This window comes from Ochotona curzoniae, unplaced genomic scaffold, assembly GCF_017591425.1.
Source record: "Ochotona curzoniae isolate NIBS_2020 unplaced genomic scaffold, NIBS_Ocur_1.0 scaffold_4701, whole genome shotgun sequence".
In the NCBI taxonomy this organism is placed as follows: Eukaryota; Metazoa; Chordata; class Mammalia; order Lagomorpha; family Ochotonidae; genus Ochotona; species Ochotona curzoniae.
Window position 1 is genome coordinate 62,919,761 of NW_024467122.1, and position 21,119 is coordinate 62,940,879.

The window sequence follows — 21,119 nt, forward strand, 5'->3', positions numbered from 1 at the left end:
CACTTGCAGCCCTTGTTTAAATGCAGATTCTGAGTCAACAGGCCTGAGATGAACTCTGGGAGCCTGCATCCCACCTGTTTCCAGGTAATGCCTGTGCAGCTGACCCATGGCCCATGCACTGAGCAGAGGCTGAGAGGAAGCAAGCAGGTAGAAGACAGTCCACAGGTGTCACGAGGAGGTGCAGTTACATCACAGTTCTTTACTCTCAGTTTTATTTATTTACTCTTTGTTATTTTGGCAACTCCACTAATTTGCCTGGCATAATTATGAAGTAAGGAAAATCTGGTCACTTTTTAAATGCCTTTTAAATGGTGACATAAGTAACAATACATATTTCAACTCATATATTTCATGTATGAAATATATATGACTCATATATTTCACATTCTTTCCACTTCATTTGCACAACTGTGAAAAACAGTAAAGCACTGATTGCTATCAGAACTTTATAACAGAGAAAACCTGCATGGAAAGGTGAAGTCCAAAGTGATGTAACTGGCTAGGCTGTGGCTCCTGGAGTTGCTGCTGAGTTTCAGAATTTAAGTTCTCTGCCCATGAAATGATATTCACGATGCTTTTGTGAGGAAGATGTTGAACAGATATGGGTAATCACAAACAACAGAGCTACAGTATAAGATCTAGAAGGAGGATAAGTGGACAAGAACAGGGGGAAAATGACAGACCAAATCTGTGACAACCCTTTTGAGATGAAAGATATAGATGATTCTTGATTATTTGGACAGAGAACTCACACAAACTCCAGTACCCTAAGTTTTAAAGCAAACACTGCAATAAATAAATAAATAACAAAAAGAAAAGTAGAAACAAATGAAAAATGAAAGAAAAACAAAAAACAAACAAAAGAGAGAGAGAGAGAACACTGCAGAGCAACATCCCCACTGGGTGGTGAGCCCACAACCGAACGCCTCTCTCCCTGTTATCTAGCTTGAGTCAACTTCACGGGATTACAGAGTGCAAACTCTTTCCCTCTTCTGTGGCTGAGATAACATAATGAGTGCTCTTCTCTGTCCAGAAAAAAAAAAAAAAGATACAGTCTGCTTTCCCATGTTTCATGTTAACGCTGTCCTTTAAATATGTCAGAATAATGTAAAAACTCATTTTCCCCGTTCTTTTAGCTTAAAAACTTGACATGAAAACAATCTCTACCCGAACTCAGATATTCCATTTTAGGAATATGATGAGTTTAGGTGTAATTATTTAATAGATGAGATTATAGCGCATTTAGGTTCCACTAAAAAGAACTGCATTTGGTGAGAATGTTAGAACTATTTTCTAAATGCTACATTCTCAATCAACAGGTTAGAAGATATCTATGGTGAGACAAAAAATGAGAGGAAAAATCAAAGCAGAAATTCCCACTCAGTGGTTAAGACATGCTCACGGGCCTGGGTTTGACTCCTAGCACTAGCGCCGGATTCCAGCTTCTTGTTAATGTGGAGGCTGTGGTGACAGCCTAGAGAACTGCGCTCCTGTCACTCAGGTTAGACATCTGGATCAGATAAGTTCTTGGCACTGCCTCTGGCCTCTGCTCCAAGCAACTGCAGGCACTTGGGAGAGTAAGCAAAGTAGACGGGCATGCTGTCCTTCTCTCTGGCTCTACTGCTAACAAAAAATTAATTACAAGAAGAAATATAAAATCACATGTATACAACCTTTTCCTCTCTCACTGTCTTTCTCCTTTCATTTAAGAAAATAAAAGTTCAGATTGAAAGGGGTTTATTTTGAGGCACAGCTGAGACAACCTTTTATATCTGGGTGTTTTTAATAAATAAAGAGTAATTTTCAATTCATGAATACAGAAGCCTTACAATTAAATACCTCATTATACTATGAATTTAGCTGAACTATGGATTAACTTTTATTGAATATATGTGCACTGAGACATTTGTACAACCATATTATGGACGCTTGTTCCCTAAAAGTGAGTAATGGAATATGCTTCTTCTGAACGCATAAGCTGCCGAATATGGAGACACTTTTCTGTTTCCTATTCAGGAAAATTAGCTTTCAACTTATATATTCACTTTATTTCAATGGTAGCAAGACAGACACATAGACCAACAGACAGATGTTGATTGACTCCGTAAATGCCTAACAGCTGGGGCTGGGATGGGAAGGCAAAGGCTTCCAACGTACTTTAGTTACCACCTGTTGCCCCTGGGGTGCACATTAGCAGAAAGCTGGAACGGGAGAGTGGAATTGGGATTCCAACCCTGGCACTCCAGCATGGGATACAGACATTCCAAATGACCACTTAACTGCTACAACAAACACCTGCTCCTGCTCTGTATTTTTTAATGGGGGCATATCAACTTACATAGGAAATCCAGCTATTCTTAATTAGAACAATTAAGACTCCTCCACTGTAAATATTATTTCTTAAAGGTAACTTTGTCGTTGTTTAGAAAAATGACAATTTATATTCTCATAAGAATATCTGGCATGAGTACATTGTATACATAAAATAGAGTATGATTATTGACTCTATAGTCAATTAAGTAAGAAAATCTGAAATATGCCAGAAACGGAGGAGAAATTCATCAAATACAAACTTTAAGAAATGTTTTCTAATTACAACATTAGCAGTATTTCAGGAATTACAGCAAATACTACACACAGCAGCAATAAAAAATGAGTTTTCAACAAAATAAAATATGTAACATGACTCAGTGAATGCAGGTGACCTTCTTTTCTCTGTGTTCTGAATTAACTCAAGGGGCTGCCGACCCTTCTGCTGATCCAGATTTAAACAATTAGACAAATGACACTGACCTATCGCACTGCATACTCTGCAGCTGCCTATCAATTCAGTAGACAGATCTCACTGAATATTTTCAACTGTGATGATAAATTTTATCAATGCCTACACAAACACTGCAACCTTACTTTAGTAGGAAGTAGTTCTAACACTATTCTCCCAGAAGTCTGCTGGTAGCTTCTAGAAGGAGGACTTACTGTTCCTGAGTCTGTCATGAAGGTATCTTAGCTCTCCCACTGCTGCCTCAGATGGTCATTAAAATAATTAATTTACTTATTTCAACCCTGATGAAGTGAGGAGACTGGCCTAAAGGGTAGCGCAGACCCTTGCTTAGTCCTAACTTCTCAAAGAGGTCCCTGTGAAGCGGACAGCACTTTCAGTCTGCACCAGTCAGGTTCCCTACCAACCCAAGGTCCTCTGAGAATTGAATGAATTTCTTCTTGCTTTCATTCTAACTGAACAACTACCCCATGTATTCACTGTGGACAACACTCAACAGATTTGGCTGACTAAAGACAAAACCCTAGGATCTAAGTCAGACTATTCTTTAGTCTAATTGGTGAAACTGGAAGCGGGTGAAGCAGGTAAATAATTACTTATAACCTGGGAATTTTAAAATATTTTCTACGTATTAATAGATTTTATGAGCATTTTTATGCTAGAAATCAGCTTAAAACATGGACTATGTTTTTTCATAAAAGCAACGAAAGCAATTGTTATATGACAATCTAAGGTTATACAAGTCAATTAACCTCCATTTTTCTTTCAGCAAATTGAAAGCAAGCTTTGAACCTTCATCACAATGATGTTGGAAGCATGAAAAAAGCAAAAGATTCTGAAATAGGTGAAAATAACCAAAATGGGGGAAATCATACTTCTGCTCAGGGTTGCTCTGAGATTAAAGATAATATAATAGGCATAGATTAAGCATTCAATAAATCATAGTAACGATTATTATTTGTCATTGTAATTAAGAGTTGCTATACTAGAAAGATCAAAGAATAGGATTTATGAGCAGAGAGAATAGCTCCACTGGGTACCATGGCAGGAAATAATGGATAGTGTTGTAAAGATAATCACATCAAGACCCTTGTGAATCAACCTGGCACTTCATAATTCTACAGTAACATTCAACTGTAGGCCTCGGGCTGGATGGGCCTGGAGGAAGCTCCCAGTTAAGTACAAGAAACAGTCGTTCAGTTAATAGCTCAAAGGTGATTGTAAAATAATCCTTTGCTCCTCTTCCTAAATATTCCACTGAGAGGCTAACCTTAAGGAGGAGAAATAAATCAGATATGTGCTCTCTCAAAATGATTCACCATTTGCAGTTCAAGTGCTCTTTCTAGAATGCAATTCCGGGGGCCAGTGCAATGGCTCAATTGGCCAAACATCCACATGCAAGCGCCACTATCACATATGGGCTCTGGTTTGTGTCCTGGCTCCTCTACTTTCAAAGCAGCTCCCTGTGAAGAGTAGAGGATGACTCAGAAGCCTTGGGACCCTGCACCTGTGTAGGAGACCCAAAGGAGGCTCCTGGTTCCTGGTTTCAGATCAGCTTAGCTCCAGCTGTTGCAGCCATTTAGGGAGTGAACCAGCAGATGGAAGATGTTTCTGTTGATCTTTCTAATAGAAATAAATAATATTTTAAAAAATTTGCAATTCTGATCCAGGAATCCATAGATTTCAAATAATTCAGTGACTCACTATTGCTTATAGAATAAAACTTGTGGCATAGAACAAGTTTTGGGGTCCAGGCACAGGCCCCCAATATCTTTTCTATCTGGTATAGTTTCAGACCCACCATCACACTGTGCTCTCCTCTCCCTATGCTTTGCACAGGCTATTCCCACAATCTAAGCTTTAGACATCATCTGGTATTACCTACCTACTTCCTCCAGGATGCCTAATATTGGGTGAGAGGTCTTGCCTATAGACTCTCACAGAAATCTGTGCTTTCAGATATGAGCAGACTGTACTGCAGTGCAGTTGTATGCCCACCTGTTTGTCTGCCTGACTCTCAATAACATCTTACTCACATGTATGTCTTCATTGCCTAACAAAGGACCTGGAAAATATTAAGTGCTATTTGTAATGAATGAATGAACAAATGAATGAATGAATGAGATGCTGAAGTGTACTCCTGAGAGAGGACATGAAGGTATGTGGGCCCAGCCTTCCTAAATAAGCAGGAGAGAAAGAGACAATACATAATTCTTCCCACTCACTGGTTATAATCCTTCAGTGTTAAAGATACTATGCTGTATTAACCATGGAATGACTAATGTAGTAAAACAATGTAGTCTTATATTTTTAAATAAAAATAACCTTTTGATTAATTTTTATGGATGGACAGAGTTGTATGTTTTTCTCATTATAAAAGCCACCTTCACTCATATGTTCAAGGATGGGATATTTATAGGATGAGGGGTTGTACAATATTAGAGATTTGTAACTTTTATCTTGAGAGAATGAGGTTCCAGATACAGTTGAACTTTATCACCCACAGACTGTATTTGAGATCTTGCCTATTCACTAAACTTTGTTCACTGAAACTCAGTACTCAGAGCTTTCACAGTCATTTACTAGCATGTGTATGCAGAACAGAGAAAATGTCAGTTCATCCTGAGCACACATTCTCAGCTGAGACTGAATCAGCAGGTACTTGGCCTTTTTCAGCTCCAAGATTATAAAAACAAATAAATAAAATGTTTCCTGTCATCCTGTTAGTGTCATTTTGTTCACATTTTTGTGGGTTTTTTGTTCATAATTTCTTTGCTTTAAATGGCTGAGTGGCTCATCCAGCATTTCTATGTGCAAGAAGGCTGCCATGGCCTTATGCAGAAAGTAGGTGTATTAAACCAACTTTGTTCAGGCATGAATTATAGGACTGTTTGCTGACTGACCATGAGTTTGAGTCTCATAAATCAACAATACACATTAAACAAAGAGTCTTTCAACAGAAATTCACATAAAACATGTTCTGATCAGTTGAGAAAAATGTGACCAGAAACTCACAGGAACGAATGTAACTGTACATTCCCAAGGAGCAACCGCTTTTTTTTTTTTTTCTTATTCAGCATTCGCAATGACTTTTAGAGAACACAGCTAATGTGAAGAAAAATCAATTGCTTATGAATCTAAAAGTCTGCATAAGATAAAGACTTCACTTTCCTGCCTTGCTGAACCAGTATCCACAGAAGAGGATTTACAGGATTGGGTCTGAATCTTAGCCCATCACCTATTAGTCACATTGACTTTGTTCAACATGCTAAACACATATTATCTCTCTTTCTAACCTGTAAAATGGGTACAATGCCTTCTTAGATCCAGTCTATCTCACGTACAAAATTACAGAAATGGGGTAGGTTAATCATCTGCCTTCAGTGCCAGCACCCAATATGAGTGCCAGTTCAAGTTCCAGCTGCATTGCTTCCAAGCCAACTCCCTGCCAATGGCCCGAAGAAGCAGCAGAGGTTGGCTCAAGTTCTTTGGTCCCTGCATCCATGTGGGAGACTTGGAAGAAGTTCTAGGATCCTGGCTTTGGGCCAGCCCACCTCTGGCCATTGCAGGCATTTGGGGAGTTAACCACTAGAAGGAACATCGATCTTGTGTAAGTCCTCAAATTCTTACTCCTGGGTCAACAACCTCGGGCTCTCCAAACAACCTCAGATGAAAATAGTAAGGCTTTTGGATAAAGTTACACTAAGGCACTGAACATTATCAAAGGCTTCAACAAATTTTTACAAAGTCTATGGCCTTCCCTCCTAGGAGATAAAATAAAACCAAGATACTCTTAGGCTAAACACATCTGTGTGTACAGTCTTCTGTTTAGTCATACTCCTAAGATATCTGTTAATAATCTGAAAAAATATATAAATATATAAAAATTTTAAAATTTATATATAAATATAAATTTTAAAATTTTAGATATATAAATATATAAATATATAAAATTGTTTTAATAATGAAATGGCAGCTGACATGAGAGACAAAATAATAAGTAAGTAAATATTTTGGTCTTAATTTAGCTTTCCTTATTGAAATAGAAGAGTCGAAATCAAAAAGTTGATATGGATGTCCTCATTTTGGCAAAGGTTTTAAATCTCAGGCCCTGTAACTGATGTGCTCACAGCAAACAGCGACCTCTCATGGAGGCTAGGCCCAGATGCAGCAGAGGCGCTGCAGGACACTCGTTCTATCATCTCCTTAGTGCCAGGGATGAACCAAGGAACTGACCTCACCCAAAAGCAGTCTGCTGAATGCTTGAGTCTGCGGAACAAGGGAGCCTCTGAGTGGTAAGAAAGACTAATATTCTACAGGTCCTGACTACCCAGAGGGAACAGTAAAATGGTCTTTTGAAATGCTGTCTCGATCCTTTCTCTACACTCACTATGACTTCTCTTCCCACCTTATGGCATGATGAGACATCACAACAGAACAGTCACACCACTTACTCATGTTCCCTTGGTCCTACCTTTGTTACTCAATGCACAGGATCAACAAGACACGCGTGACTGGCAGCTGGTTAGAAATACAGAATCTCGGGCCTGGCACAGTAGGCTAGTGGCTAAAGTCCTCACCTTGCATGAGCCAGGATCACATATGGGCACCTGCCTCTCATCAAGCTCCCTGCCTGTGACCTGAGAAAGCAGTCAAGGGCGGCCAAAAAAACCTTGGGACCCTGCACCTGTGTGGGAGACCCAGAAGAGGCTCCCGGTTCCTGGCTTCAGATCTTCGCAGCTCTGGCTGTTGCGGCTGCTTGGGGAGTGATTCATCAGATGGAAGATCTTCCTCTCTGACTCTCCTCCTCTCTGTATATCTGACTTTCCAATAAAAATTAAATTTTTTTTATTAAAAAAAAAAAGATGCTTGGTTCCTGTGCACATTAAAGTTTGAGAAGCATTCTTCTAAGTCCTCCTATAATCAGCCAAACCACTCCTTTTTCTGGTGGATCAATGCTGCTCAGCCTGCAAAGAAGACCCTAACACAGACATGCCAACATAGCCAGCCTTTCCATTCTCACTAGTATGCACTTTCCAGAGAAAGCACTGTTTTCCATAGAACACGTAGCTCAGCACTCAGCAGCACCCAGCGTAAACATGTGATAGAGTTTCTGTCTACTCACTATCAACAACATCCTTTTATCTCTTTTACTCTGTCACGCTGTTTTGTATGGCATTTCTCCCTCCCAGTATCTAGCATAGATCAGCTAGTAAAATTAGTAAAACATATGTTCTAATAACAAAATATTAGCTTTAGCTTTATTTGCTGAATGAATTACAAAAATGATTGAATTTTTGCAGGCCAATTTCCCCCCGTTAGGTGAGCATGTTAACAATAATGCCTTCTTGGGGCTACTGTACAAGTACACAGTTGGTATAGCGATTACCAGCACTCCAGCTCAGATCAGGCCACTGAATGCTTCAGGCTTGAGCATTTTCTCCATCCAAGGAATGCACCAAAGACAAGTCAAGTCACACAATTAGCCCTAACTATAACTCTTCTGTAGAGGCCTTTAATTGTTCTGCGTTGTCCGTTTTTTCTTCTAATCTAGATTTTAATATTTTTTAAAAAGGATTATGATTATTTTGGTTTCTTAGATTATAAAAGTACTCACTATTATAAAAAATATAGAAAACGTTTTAATGAAAATCCTTTATAATCTCACGAGTTGGGCACAGCTGTTTACATTTTAGAATATTTTCTGCCTAGGGATAGCAAAGTGGCATATCATGTTAAGACTCAGCCTGCAGTGCCAGCATCCCATATGGGGACCAGTTCAAGTCCTGGCTGCTCTGCTTCCAAACCAGCTCCCTGGTAAAGCAATGAAATATGGTCCAAGTCCTTGGGCTCCTGAACCGATATGGGAGACCCAGAAGAAGCCCCATGTTCCAGACATCAGACAGGCTCAGCTCCCGGCCATTGTGGCCATTTGCAGAGTGAACCTGCAGATAGAAAATCCCATTCTGTCTCTTCTTCACTTTGTGGAAATCTGCCTTTCAAAATAAATTTTTAATAAGTTTTTTAAGGCCTACTTTGTTCCAAAGAGTAGATCTTAGTTTTAGGAAAGTGAGGGCCCAGACCTAGCCTCCTTGGTTTTTTCCTGGAGAGCCCTCCACATTCCCAGGACTCATCAAGCACACAGCTGAGCTCTAAGCAGTTGAGAACATACATCTGACCCCCTGTGGACTGAGGTGTCAGCTTTAGTGCCTTGCCACTACACCAACAGGTGAACTATCTAGATACAGAAAAATGTGACTGTCAAAGTTAATGACATAATCTGTTTGGTTCTTCAAGCCAGCTCCAGCTGCTCTAAAAATGCTTGTAGCTGTTTGCTCTGTGACTGCTTTTGTCCTTGGCAGTGGAAGTGTTTTCTGATGAAGCCTCACATTTTCCTTTCCAGCATACTCAGACATTACCTACCTACAGGAATGGTCATCCCGTGAATTTTGTCAGCCCAGCCTGCGTAATATCGAAGGGTTTTGATAACACCCTGCAAATCCACATAAAAAGCTTGCAGGAATGGTTTTCCTCCATTTAGGGATTCCATGGTCTATAAGAAAAGAAATGGAGAGGCATTAAGTCATCATTGTATCCTATCCCAATGAGATACTAAATAGTTTGTAAAGCAGAAGTAATAGAGAAGAGAGAATGCAAATAAATATGAATGCTGATGTATACTAGGTCAACTCTGACTTCCCAAATAGGAACATTTCTAATACTGCCAGTGTGATTTGGTTTCTAGTAAAATCCAGAGTGATATTTATACATAAGTACACGTTCTTGTGTCTGTGTGTTTTCAATAACCATTATCCAAATACATATACACAACAATTCTTAAGCTGATGATAAAGAAATATTTTGTTTGTCAAACCAGCCTCTGTTATATTAACGGTCAAAGCTCAATGGGGATTTAGGAGAGTATATGGCAGTAATCTGAATCCAGAAAGAGGAGAGGTGACATGGGCTCTTTATGCAGCTGATGAGAATATAAAATGTTCTCCACAGCTGCCAAGACCCCTGCTGAGCAATGGAGTATCCACAGTGCACGGCAAGTTTATTTATCACCACCAAATAAACAAGAGCTCCTCTAGGGCAGCCCAGATTTTAACCACTTGAAGGCAGGTTTTTTTAGTAAACATTTACATTAACAAGTATTATCTACTAAGAATGAAGTATCTGGCCCATTTAATAAAAAATGATGATATTAAACAGTTTTATATTTTAAACATTATTGTAATGACACTCCTAGACTGGTTAAATCTGTAGCAAAAACAAGGGAACACACTGAAGTGGGGGGGGGGGAAACTATTTTGACTTAAAAGAGATTAAAGATGTTGCAAGTTTAACAAATGAAATAAACGACACATGTTTGTAACTTCACAATCTATTTTCTATAAGGACATTTTATACTAACATATACTAATGTGGGGAATGATTTTATTGCTGACAAAGCTAAGATTGGAATGCTCCCCAATCAATGAGATGAAAATTCTACTGTTTGCAGTGTAATTTTTCTGTTTACCAGATGAAACTCATTTTAAAACATCATGAAACTTAATTACTGTGTGCTCATCACAAGGAATAAAGTCATCTCCCAAGACTTTTCACAATACTTACATGTTCTGTGATGGCGCCACATCCCTGTAGTTGGCAAAGCTCTACACGGTGCAATACAATCAGTAAGCAGAACGTAGGCCTCATGAATGGGCCCAACGAATTACTGACACCAGTCAAATGTGCCTGAGAACTGTCAGCCTTAGGTCTAGTTTCAATTGTGTTTATTTTGATGCAATATTCATTTTACTTTCCTGGACAGGAGCTCACCTTTATTCCAGAAGCTACCTCTTAATAAAACTTCTCTTGTGGCTTAGGAATATTTAAAAATAGGAATCTCATTTGAGAATATGGACCAAAAAAAAAAAAACCTTGAGCACAGTAAGACAAGGCAGAAAAAGGCAGAGTGTTATGATATGAAAATACAATTGTAGGGGCCAGCATTGTGGCTTAGCAGGCAAAGCAATGCCACATCCAATAGGGGCACTAGGACAAGTCCCTGCTGCTTCATTTCCAATCCAGCTCCCTGCTAATGGCCTGAGAAAAGCAGCAGATGATGGTCTAAATACTTAGGCACCTGCCACACATGTGGGACCCATATGAAGCTTCTGGCTCTTGGCTTTGCCCTGGTTCAGGCCTGTTTGGTTGTTGCAACCACCTGGGGAATGAACCAGCAGATGAAGAGTTCTCCCTTTATCTGTCTTTAAAATAAGTCTTTTGTAAAAAAAAAGAAAATATAATTGTATAAATGAACTATATCATCTTCTAGTATATATTGTTAAAATGTTAGAAATACACTTACATGCCATAATACATTTAACTCAATTAAGTAGGCTTTCATTGATCATTGATCATCTATCTGTTCTCATTTACTGTTTATGTGCCAGGAAGTGTACTAAAAATAGAAGAAGAAGAAAAAAAAAAACAGAATAAAACGCAAGTTTGACTTTTAAGGAAATCCTACATTCTGGCAAGGTAGTCCAAAGAACTAAATTCCATCTAATATCATTAGGCTACCTGAGGCTTGGGGGAAAAAAACACAGAAAAGAAAAGAAAACATCAGGTAGAAGTTTTTGGAGCTTTTCATAGGCTCAGCATCTTGTGAAGCTCTCAAAAAGGAGCTACTTCCCCACACACGTCTTTTTTTTTTATAAATGCTTCACTGGAATAGTATTCCCTGGAATAGCAGAAATGTTTTCACAGACAAGTAAGTTACCCATAGCAGACTGTCAAGCCATCTATCTCCACAAGGAGATCACTTTGGTTTCCATGATATGAACAAATCCCTTGGCAGAGAGTAAGAAGGAAGAACCATGAAATGAAGACACTGAGGAAGGACAGTAAGGAAGCCCAGGTGTGATCTGTTTTCCTAAGAAGAGGGGTGGATACAGTACTCTTGCCTTGCATGCATAAGAGGTTAACTCTGGAGAGGTAAAAAAAATGTTCCCAATTTGATTCTTAAAAAAAAAAATCGGGCCCTGCGCGGTGGCGCAAGTGGTTAAGGTCCTCGCCTTGCACGCCCGGGATCCCATATGGGCGCCGGTTCTATCCCGGCAGCCCAGCTTCCCTTCCAGCTCCCTGCCTGTGGCCCGGGAAAGCAGTTGAGGACCAAAGCTTTGGGACCCTGCACCCGCGTGGGAGACCCGGAAGAGGCTCCTGGCTTTGGATAGGCATAGCATCGGCCTTTGTGTTCACTTGGGGAGTGAATCATCGGACGGAAGATCTTCCTCTCTGTCTCTCCTCTCTGTATATCCGCCTTTCCAATAAAAAAATAATAATAATAAAAATAAATCTTTAAAAAAAATCATTTGAAACTGGTTCTATGAAAGTAGCAAGGAAACTCTCCCTTTGCTTGCTTTTGTTTTGTATGTTAAGGGGGTGTCTGTAAGGATCCTTATCAGGTCATAGAAAATTAACAGGTTTTTTTCTTTGAAATTCCGGGAGAGGAGACATTCAAGCTTATCTCTTACCTCCCCTGATCTTTAAAACCAAACACCTCTCATTTTTCACAGGTATTACATACTTTTAGCTTTTTATCCATTTACCCAGGGCTGCTTCTTGCTATACTCTCAGAAAGAGCAAACAAACAAACAAACAAACAAAAAAAAAAACAAAACTAAATTTCAGTGGAATGGTAAATTTTGGATAGAAAAGTAATGTTCTCTTGGTTACTTACTGCAAGAATTGCCCTGTCTCGTTCCACCAAGTCTGCAAGCTTGTCCAATAGACGTCCTCTTTCAGAAGCATCCATCCTTCTCCACACTGAACCAAGAGAGAAAGCCAGGCGGGCGGCCTGCACTGCCTTGTCTATATCTGCCTGTTAGAGAAGGAGAGGTACAACTGAGAAGAAAACAAAACTTAAATCGAGGAAAAATCACCTGCTCTCATGAGAAAAGTGGCAAATGGACATGAGTGGCAGTATCTAGAAAGCATATGTTTGCTGCTCTGCTATTTGGAGATGCTTCACATAAAATTTTTTTCTATATAAAAGACGTACCTTGTCTGCTTCTTGAACTTCACACACCTGTTCTCCTGTGGCTGGATTATACACAGGGAAGACTCTCCCACTCTCTGAGTTCTGCCACTCATTATTAATAAAGATCTATGGGGATAAAGAAACAGAATAGGAACTTGTCACAAGTAGTACAAGTGGTACAAAACCAGTCAGTGGTCAAACACTACGGAAATGTCATGCTTAATAAAACCTGTTGGTATGCATGTTGGCATAACTGAATGTAGCAGAAACACAGAATCTTACATGAATCAAAAGTCCTTCAACTATCCTATCCAGCCACATCCCAAATGCATGAGTCTCCTCTATGATGTGCTTGCCTCAGTGTCATCCAGAAACTAACGTTCTTACAATCATGGAAGGACAGAGAATCTGACATACATACAAACCATTCTCTTGAGGTTAACAAAATAGGTAGTGATTGTCCAAGCCCTGGTCCACAGAGGGTTTCCTCCCTGCAGACATTTTAAGATTAAAGTTTAACATAATGAATTTAAATGAACACTGTATGTCATAACCTGTAAAAAGTTACACAATTACAAGGTCATTATTTTTGTACTCTAAACACAAGAAGACAAAGGTGACTCTGAGAGTTCAGTCCCCCAGGGTTCTTACGGTTTCCAGTAGTGTATGAAATGTTCACAGCAAGCCTGTGAGGCAGGACCTTGTTATATGAAAGATGAGAAAATGGAGAGGCAGAGAAGTTAGATTCAAAGCAGCAGGTTCTTGTCATGGCTCAGATTCAAGGCCTCCTTCAACATACTTGGCTTCCAGGATTGCTCAGTCCAAAGAAACAGCATTAGTTAATGTCCAAGAATGAACTAAAGTTACAGTTCTTGGACACCTGGTTTAGTTCTCGTTTCACTACATGTAACAAATTTTCTCACACCTGTAGTGCTTCATGCCTGCATATTTCCTTGAAACACAAAATGGTTTACAGGTAGCAAGAACAACAACAAGAAAAATTCAGATGCTCATTTCACTAAAAAGTTACTTCTGGAATATTATTTGGTTTAGGAAAAAGGAATCCTTTATAATGTTCCTTATTCCTTTTTATTCACTATAGGACTGTATTAAATTTCTTAACATTTGGAGTAATACCAGAATCCACTGGATCCAAATTTAGTTTTTTAAGTTTTTTTGGTGGAACACTTTTAACTGTTTGCAGGGATGAATATTTCACAACTTTCATTCTATCTTGAAGATCTTCAAAGGAACACAGAAAAAAACCTAAAATAGGATGAAACTAATTTTCTCACTATAATAATGAAAGTTCATTAGTCATTTTATAAATCGACTATGTATTACGGAATTTCAGTGATCTTACAGTTCCTATATTGTGAAATATTTGCCATTTTATCTTATAGAAATTATTTCATCATAAACTTCTATTATGCTCCCCAAAACACCAGATAGTTTAAAAAAAAAAAAAAGCAACATTGAGGGATAGAGGAATTTCTTGAAGTCAAGAACCAAAGAATAAACAACATACATAAAAATCAAAGGGAAATAAAATAACTCTTTAGTTAATCAATAGGAAACACTTTTTTAAGATTTATTTATTTTTATTGGAAAGTTAGATATACACAGAAGAAGAGAGACAAAGATCTTACATCCAATGATTCATTCCCCAAGTGGCTGCAACAGCTAGAGGTCAGCCAAACTGAAGCTAGGAGCCTGGAGCTCTTCTGGGTCTCCCACATGGGTGCAGAGTCCCAAGGCTTTGGGCTGTCCTCGACTGCTTTCCCGGGCCACAAGCAGGGAGCTGGATGGGAAGCGGAGTTACCAGGACACAAACCAGTGCCCTGGCAGTGCATTCAAGGTGAGAAGTTTAGCCGCTAAACTACTGCGCTGGGCCTAATAGGAAACACTTCACCATTTAATATTACAAAATGAGAACCTAGACTATCCTATAACAGTTTACATGGCAATTCTTTTATCTTTTGATATCTATGGGGAAAAAATTACTTGACATCATGCAGAAACAGGCAAACGCTGATGATATGAACACATACAAAGGTGACTGGAAGGACAGATTGCATAGAAATTAGAAAAGTTCATTAGGTATATCAATTTAATGGACATTTATTTTAAAAAGGCATTAAAAGCATGTCTGTCTTCTTATGTAGTGATAACTCACATGGAAGAAAAGGCAGAAGTAACATGAAGCTGGAATCTATTAGACCTGTGTTTATAATCTGGAGTCAGTACGACGACATGAATATGATCCAGATCCATGTACGACAGCTGATGAGCAGGAAGTTGCACTCAAGCACTACTCATTTCAGGTTACATACACCTCCCAGGCCAGGGAAATACAAAATAAAAATCCGATTTGCTATGTTTAAAATTTTCCCGATCTCTTTATTTATTTAACTTCTATAAAGTATTCATAAAGTTATTTACAATTTAAAAAATAAAAAGGGTCACTGGGATCAGATAGTAAATGCAATGCCTTTTTTCCCTGGTATGCCTGGGTTAGATTTTTTTTCTACATTAATTGTATAGACCCAGTCTTACAATATTTTATAAACTGAATGGTTTGCTGCAGGGCTGCAACAGAGACACTATCAAATGAGTCTGGAACATGACAGTACCAGAAATCAAATGAATTCCAAAAGTGAACAGGCCCAGGTCCGGCACAATAGCCTAATTGTTACGGTCTTGCTTTGCACGTGCCAGAATCCCTTGCGAGCGCTGGCTTATGTTCTGGATGTTCGACTTCTCTTATCCTGCTTGTGACCTGGAGAAACAGTAGAGGACGGCCCAAAGCCTTGGGACTCTGCACTCGCGTGGGAGACCTGGAGGAAGTTCCTGGCTCCTGGCTTCGGATCGGTGCAGCACCGGCCGTTGCACTCACTTGGATGGGAAGCATGGCCACTGGGACTAGAACTGGCACCTATATGGGATCCCGGTATGTTCAAGGCGAGGACTTTAGCCGCTAGGCCACCACACCAGGCCCAAAATTCTTACTGAATAAATAAATGGAAGACAAGAAAAAGCTCTTCTTCAAAGGTAATTCCAAGTAATAGACAAAAAGAAATGATGGTATTACATCATCACTATTTGTCAAATACCACAGTAATAACTTCTACAGGTAAAAATCACCAATGGTGATTAGCATTAGCAGAAAAAGTATAACAAAAAACTAGATGTTCATCTAATCTCAAAATACCTCCTGTCAAAATACTTATTATATGTGAGAGGGACAACAGTAACTTTACATTGGAGAGTCGACAGAAACTACCTTAAATAATTAAAGTTGACATCATTGGTAATGGGACAAAATTATGTCACGTGCAGCTAACATAATGTACTGAGAGGTATGCAACATTGTATCTGCTGTATTCTTGACCAAAAGGCATAACCTGTATTCAATCATGAAGCACACTAGGCAAATCTAAATTAAGGCAAAACCTACAAAATAACTGGTCATCACAATGTTTAAACCGCAAGGGTGATAACATTTAAATATTAATTCCCAATTAAAGGACATTAGGAAAATACAGAATCAAGTGCATCATATGGAACAAAAGCTTGACTTCTGAACCAGAAAAAAAAAGTGATTGGGACAACTGGTAACATGTGAATAAAGTTTTTAGATTTGACAATATTATAACAATATTATTTTCTCACCTTTTCCATTGCATTGTGGTCATTTAAGAACATGTAAGAAATCAGGACAAAAGACATATAGAAATTCCTGGCATTATTTTTTAAGCTCATTGGTGTAAATCTCTAATTATTTCAGAATGGAGATTTTTTTTAAAAATCAAAATTAATGTGTTCTTTTTTTTTTAAAGATTTATTTTTATTATTTTTTAATTGGAAAGGCAGATATACAGAGAGGAGAGACAGAGAGGAAGATCTTCCGTCCGATGATTCACTCCCCAAGCGGGTGCAACGGCCGATGCTATGCCAGTCCGAAGCCAGGAGCCTCTTTCAGGTCTCCCACGTGGGTGCAGGTTCCCAAAGCTTTGGTCCTCGGGCCCGGCGCGGTGGCGCAAGTGGTTAAGGTCCAAAGCTTTGGTCCTCGACTGCTTTCCCAGGCCACAGGCAGGGAGCTGGAAGGGAAGTGGGGCTGCCGGGATAGAACCAGCGCCCATATGGGATCCCGGGCGTGCAAGGCGAGGACCTTAACCACTGCGCCACCGCGCCAGGCCCAATGTGTTCTTTTGAAGCCTACAATCCATATTACAAATGCCCAAAACAAATTTCTTAAATGCAAGAATAGGGATTTACCATCCTTCTTTCACAACAACTTCTTTGAATGTGAATATGTGGAATATGACATAGACAATTAAGCTATGTCTTAAAATTACGGATCATTGAATACAAAAATATTCATTTTATTCATTCATTATAAAATATTCATTTTATAAACTGTTTTAATTCAAATGTTTGTTAATGTCAACATGAAACCAGAAAATTTGCTGAATTTCAAACCATGCATCAGGGAAGATGCCATCTTTTCCCTCTGGAGCGTTGTGAGAGTCAAAAAGGTGTCGATCCTAAGTCACCTGACAATTCCTCATCTTCTTCATTTGTGATACACAAAACTACTTACTTGTACCCTTACACATTCTGTGATGCCATAACCAAAGAGAGGAGGGCAGACTGAAGAAAGTACCTGTCTACTTTCTGTTTCTGAGACGGATTAGTATTAAACCTAACTTACTTTCCATAGCTGTGAAGAACTGACCACTGACATTTTATGAGTTGTTGTTGGTATTAAGACATAATGGATACGGCAGACACTTAGTTCATGTTAACTGTAATGGAATGTCTGCTAGGAAAGGAAATGAATCACTGTCTAACATTGTTCCTGATAAGAGTGGAAACATAGTACCTCCTTCACTGAGGTGCAACCTAAAACACACTGAGGAATGTAAAGCATATTTGGGAAATAAAATTTTTATGTGGTACTTAAATTAAACCATACAAAAACACATTTAACATAAAAGTGAGTTCCCATCAAATTAAAATACAATGTTTCAACACTAGGATGTTAGCATCATTGAAGCCACTCTCTTTCTATTCCAACCTTCAAGTAGACCCATTCTGCCACAAGAGTAGCCACTAACACTTTATCTGTTAAACTGTTAATGTTGAAATTCTTGTCTTGGGTTCTGGCACAACAGCTCAGTGGCTAAATCCTTTCCTTGCATGTGCAGGAATCCATTTGGGGGCTGCACCCACATAGGAGACTCAGAAGAAGCTCGTGGCTCCTGGCTTCAGGCTGACTCAGCTCCAGCTAATGCGGCCACATGGGCGAGTGAATCAGCAGATGAAAAATCTTTCTGTCTCTCCTTCTCTCTGTAAATCTCCCTTTCCAACAAAAATAAATGTTTTTTTAAAAGAAATCCCCATCTTGGTGGATATGTCTATGCATCTCTTAGCTCTGCCATTTTATATTTATAAATATCTGGTACTGCACTAATAAATATAAGTTTGTAACTATTAGATTTCTCTGGTAATCTATTTATCAATACTAATATTAATAGATTTAAAGGGAGAAATAGACTCCGATGAAATAATAGTGGTAGACCTTAATATCCTATTAGCATCAATGAACAGATAGATGAGACATAATTCAGCCAGGAAATAACAGAGCTCACTCAGACACTACAGCAAAGGGACTTAGTTGATATCTACAGAACCTTTCATCCTACAGAGAATACACTTTTCTTCATCAGTACATGGAATTTTTTCAAGGATTGACCATGTTACATTCCATGAAAAAAAAATCAGCAAATTATAAAAAAAAAAAGGTCTAAATTATGCCCTGCATCTTCTCAAACCATTATTGAGTGAAACTGGAGACCAATAAATAAAATACCCTAGAAGACATGAAAATACCTGGAGACAGAATAAATAATATGCTACCAAATGAACAATGTGTTAGAGAGGAAATCAAAGGGAAAATTTAAAAATTGCTTGAAACAAATGAAGGCATCAATGTAGCATACCAAAATTTATGGGACACAAAAAAGGTAGTGTTCAGGAAAACATTCATCTCAATCAATGCTTATGTTAAGATATTAGAAAAGCAACAAGTAAATGAACTAATCATACATTTGAAGGTACTAAAAGAACAACAGCAAAGCAATCTCAAGATAGCAGGAAAAAGGAAATAAACAAAATAAAGGACTATGTCAATCAGTGGATTCTTTAAGGACCTCATAGTGCTTGGAGTGGCAAGATGGGCAGCGATTCTTAACTGTTGAAATTTGAGCCAAAACCTCAGAGCATACCCTACATCCGGGACCTGGGGAGGGTGGGAAATTGGATGGGCCTTTTCCCTTAATACCCCCTTTAAACATGAAGGAAACAATATGGAAAAATTAAAAAAAAAATAAGGGAGGAAATAAACCAAATAGAGACCAAAAGAATAATATATAAGATCAATAAATCAAAGAGCCGGTTCTTTGAGAAAATCAACAAAACAGACTCCCCACTAGCCCAACTAATCAAAAAAGGAGAAAGAAGATATCAATCAATAGGATCAGAGACAACAAAGGAAATATAAAAACAGAAACCTCAGATATCCACAGAATTATTAGAAACTATTACAAGAAGCTATATGCCAACAAATCAGAAGACCTAGAAGAAATGGATAGAATTTTTGGACACACACAATCTATCAAAATTGAATCATGAGGCAATTAATAATCTAAAAAGACCTATAAAAAGGATTGAGATTGAATCAGTAAATAAATCCCTCCTAGGCAAGAGAATCCCTGGACTAGATGGCTTCACTGCAGAAGTCTACCAAATGTTTCAAGAAGAACTTACCCAATTCTCCACCTGCCATGCCAAACAATAGAAAGAGAGGTGATCCTTCCAAACTCTTTATGAAGCCAGTATTACCTTAATACCAAAGCCAAATAGAGGTGCTACAGAAAGAGAACTACAGAACAATATCCCCGATGAACATAGACATAAAGATTCTCAACAAAATACTAGCCAACAGGATCCAACAGTATATTAGGCAGATCATTCGCCCAGCTCAGGTGGGATTTATCCCTGGCATGCAGGGACAGCTTAACATTTGCAAATTGATGCATGTAATTCACCACATCAACAAACTGAACAATAAAAACCACATGATCATCTCAATAGATACAGAGAAGGTATTTGATAAAATCCAACACCACTTCATACTAAAAACCATAAGCAACATAGGCATAGAAGGAACATTATATAACACAATTAACACAATAATATATATATATTACATATATATATACTTCAATAACAGTATTGGAAGTCTTTGCCAGACCTATTAGGCAAGAAAAATAAACTAAAGGAATTCAAATAGAAAATAAAATTATCCCTGTTTGCAGATGACACAATTCTCTACATAGAAAAAAAAGATTTAATCAGGAGACTGTTGGAACTCATAAAAGAATTAATGAACATGCATCGATGACACTAGCATACACAAATAACTCCATGGCTGAGAAATTTTAAGCACAGTCTTATTTACAATTGTGGAGAGGAATCTTAAATATCTAGGAATTAAACTAACCAAAGATGTGGAAGGCCTTGTCTCTTCAACAAATGCTGTTGGAACAACTGGATAGCAGTCTACGGAGATCAAGAAGCAAGACAGCCACCTATCACCTTACATAAAAATAAGCTCTAATGGATCAAGAACCTAAATCTGCACCCAGACGCCATCAAACTATTGGAGGAAAACATAGGAAGCGCTCTCTAAGATACAGGAATTGGGAAAGACTTCTTAGAAAAGTCACCAAAAGCATAGGCAATCAAAACCAAAATAAACAAATGGGACTGCGTCAAACTAAAAAGCTTCTGTACAACAAAGAAGATGATCAACAGAGTGAAGAAGCAACCAACAGAATCAGAGAATATCTTTGCACACTACACAACTGAGAGAGGGTGCTACTCAGCCATTAAAAAGAATGAAATTATATCTTTTACAACAAAATCATTCCAACTAGAGACCATATGCTCAGTGAAATAAGCCAATCCCAGAAGTCACGCCAGGCCCTATTTTTGTTTTTAATTTCATTTCTTCAAAAAAGTTTTGTTCTTAATTTCTTCACTGGTTTATAGGTCATATATTTGTGTTGTTTGTTTCAAGAAGGTTTTTGATTTTCTTTTTCAATTCTTCATCAACATGCTGGCTGCTCAGTAGCATGTTATTTAACTTCATGGCATTGTAAATTTCCTATTTTTCTTCCTGTTGATTTTGTTTTATTGCTTTTCATTTAACGGGACATCTAGTAACTGTGTAATAGAGAC

At 38.4% G+C, this 21,119-nt stretch overlaps 1 protein-coding gene across 3 annotated transcripts in view; it reads right to left on the minus strand.

The window, feature by feature from the left end:
* ALDH1A2 (aldehyde dehydrogenase 1 family member A2) overlaps window positions 1–21,119 on the minus strand; it is a 156,879-nt gene that overhangs the window by 37,852 nt on the left and 97,908 nt on the right. For all 3 annotated transcript variants that reach the window (XM_040969497.1, XM_040969495.1, XM_040969496.1), the window contains exons 2-4: window positions 12,834–12,938; window positions 12,513–12,653; window positions 9,203–9,332 (exon numbers count right to left, since the gene is read on the minus strand). In XM_040969497.1, the coding sequence (XP_040825431.1) occupies window positions 9,203–9,332; window positions 12,513–12,587 (205 nt within the window). In that variant the 5' untranslated portion in view covers window positions 12,588–12,653; window positions 12,834–12,938. The remainder of the gene's footprint in view (window positions 1–9,202; window positions 9,333–12,512; window positions 12,654–12,833; window positions 12,939–21,119) is intronic.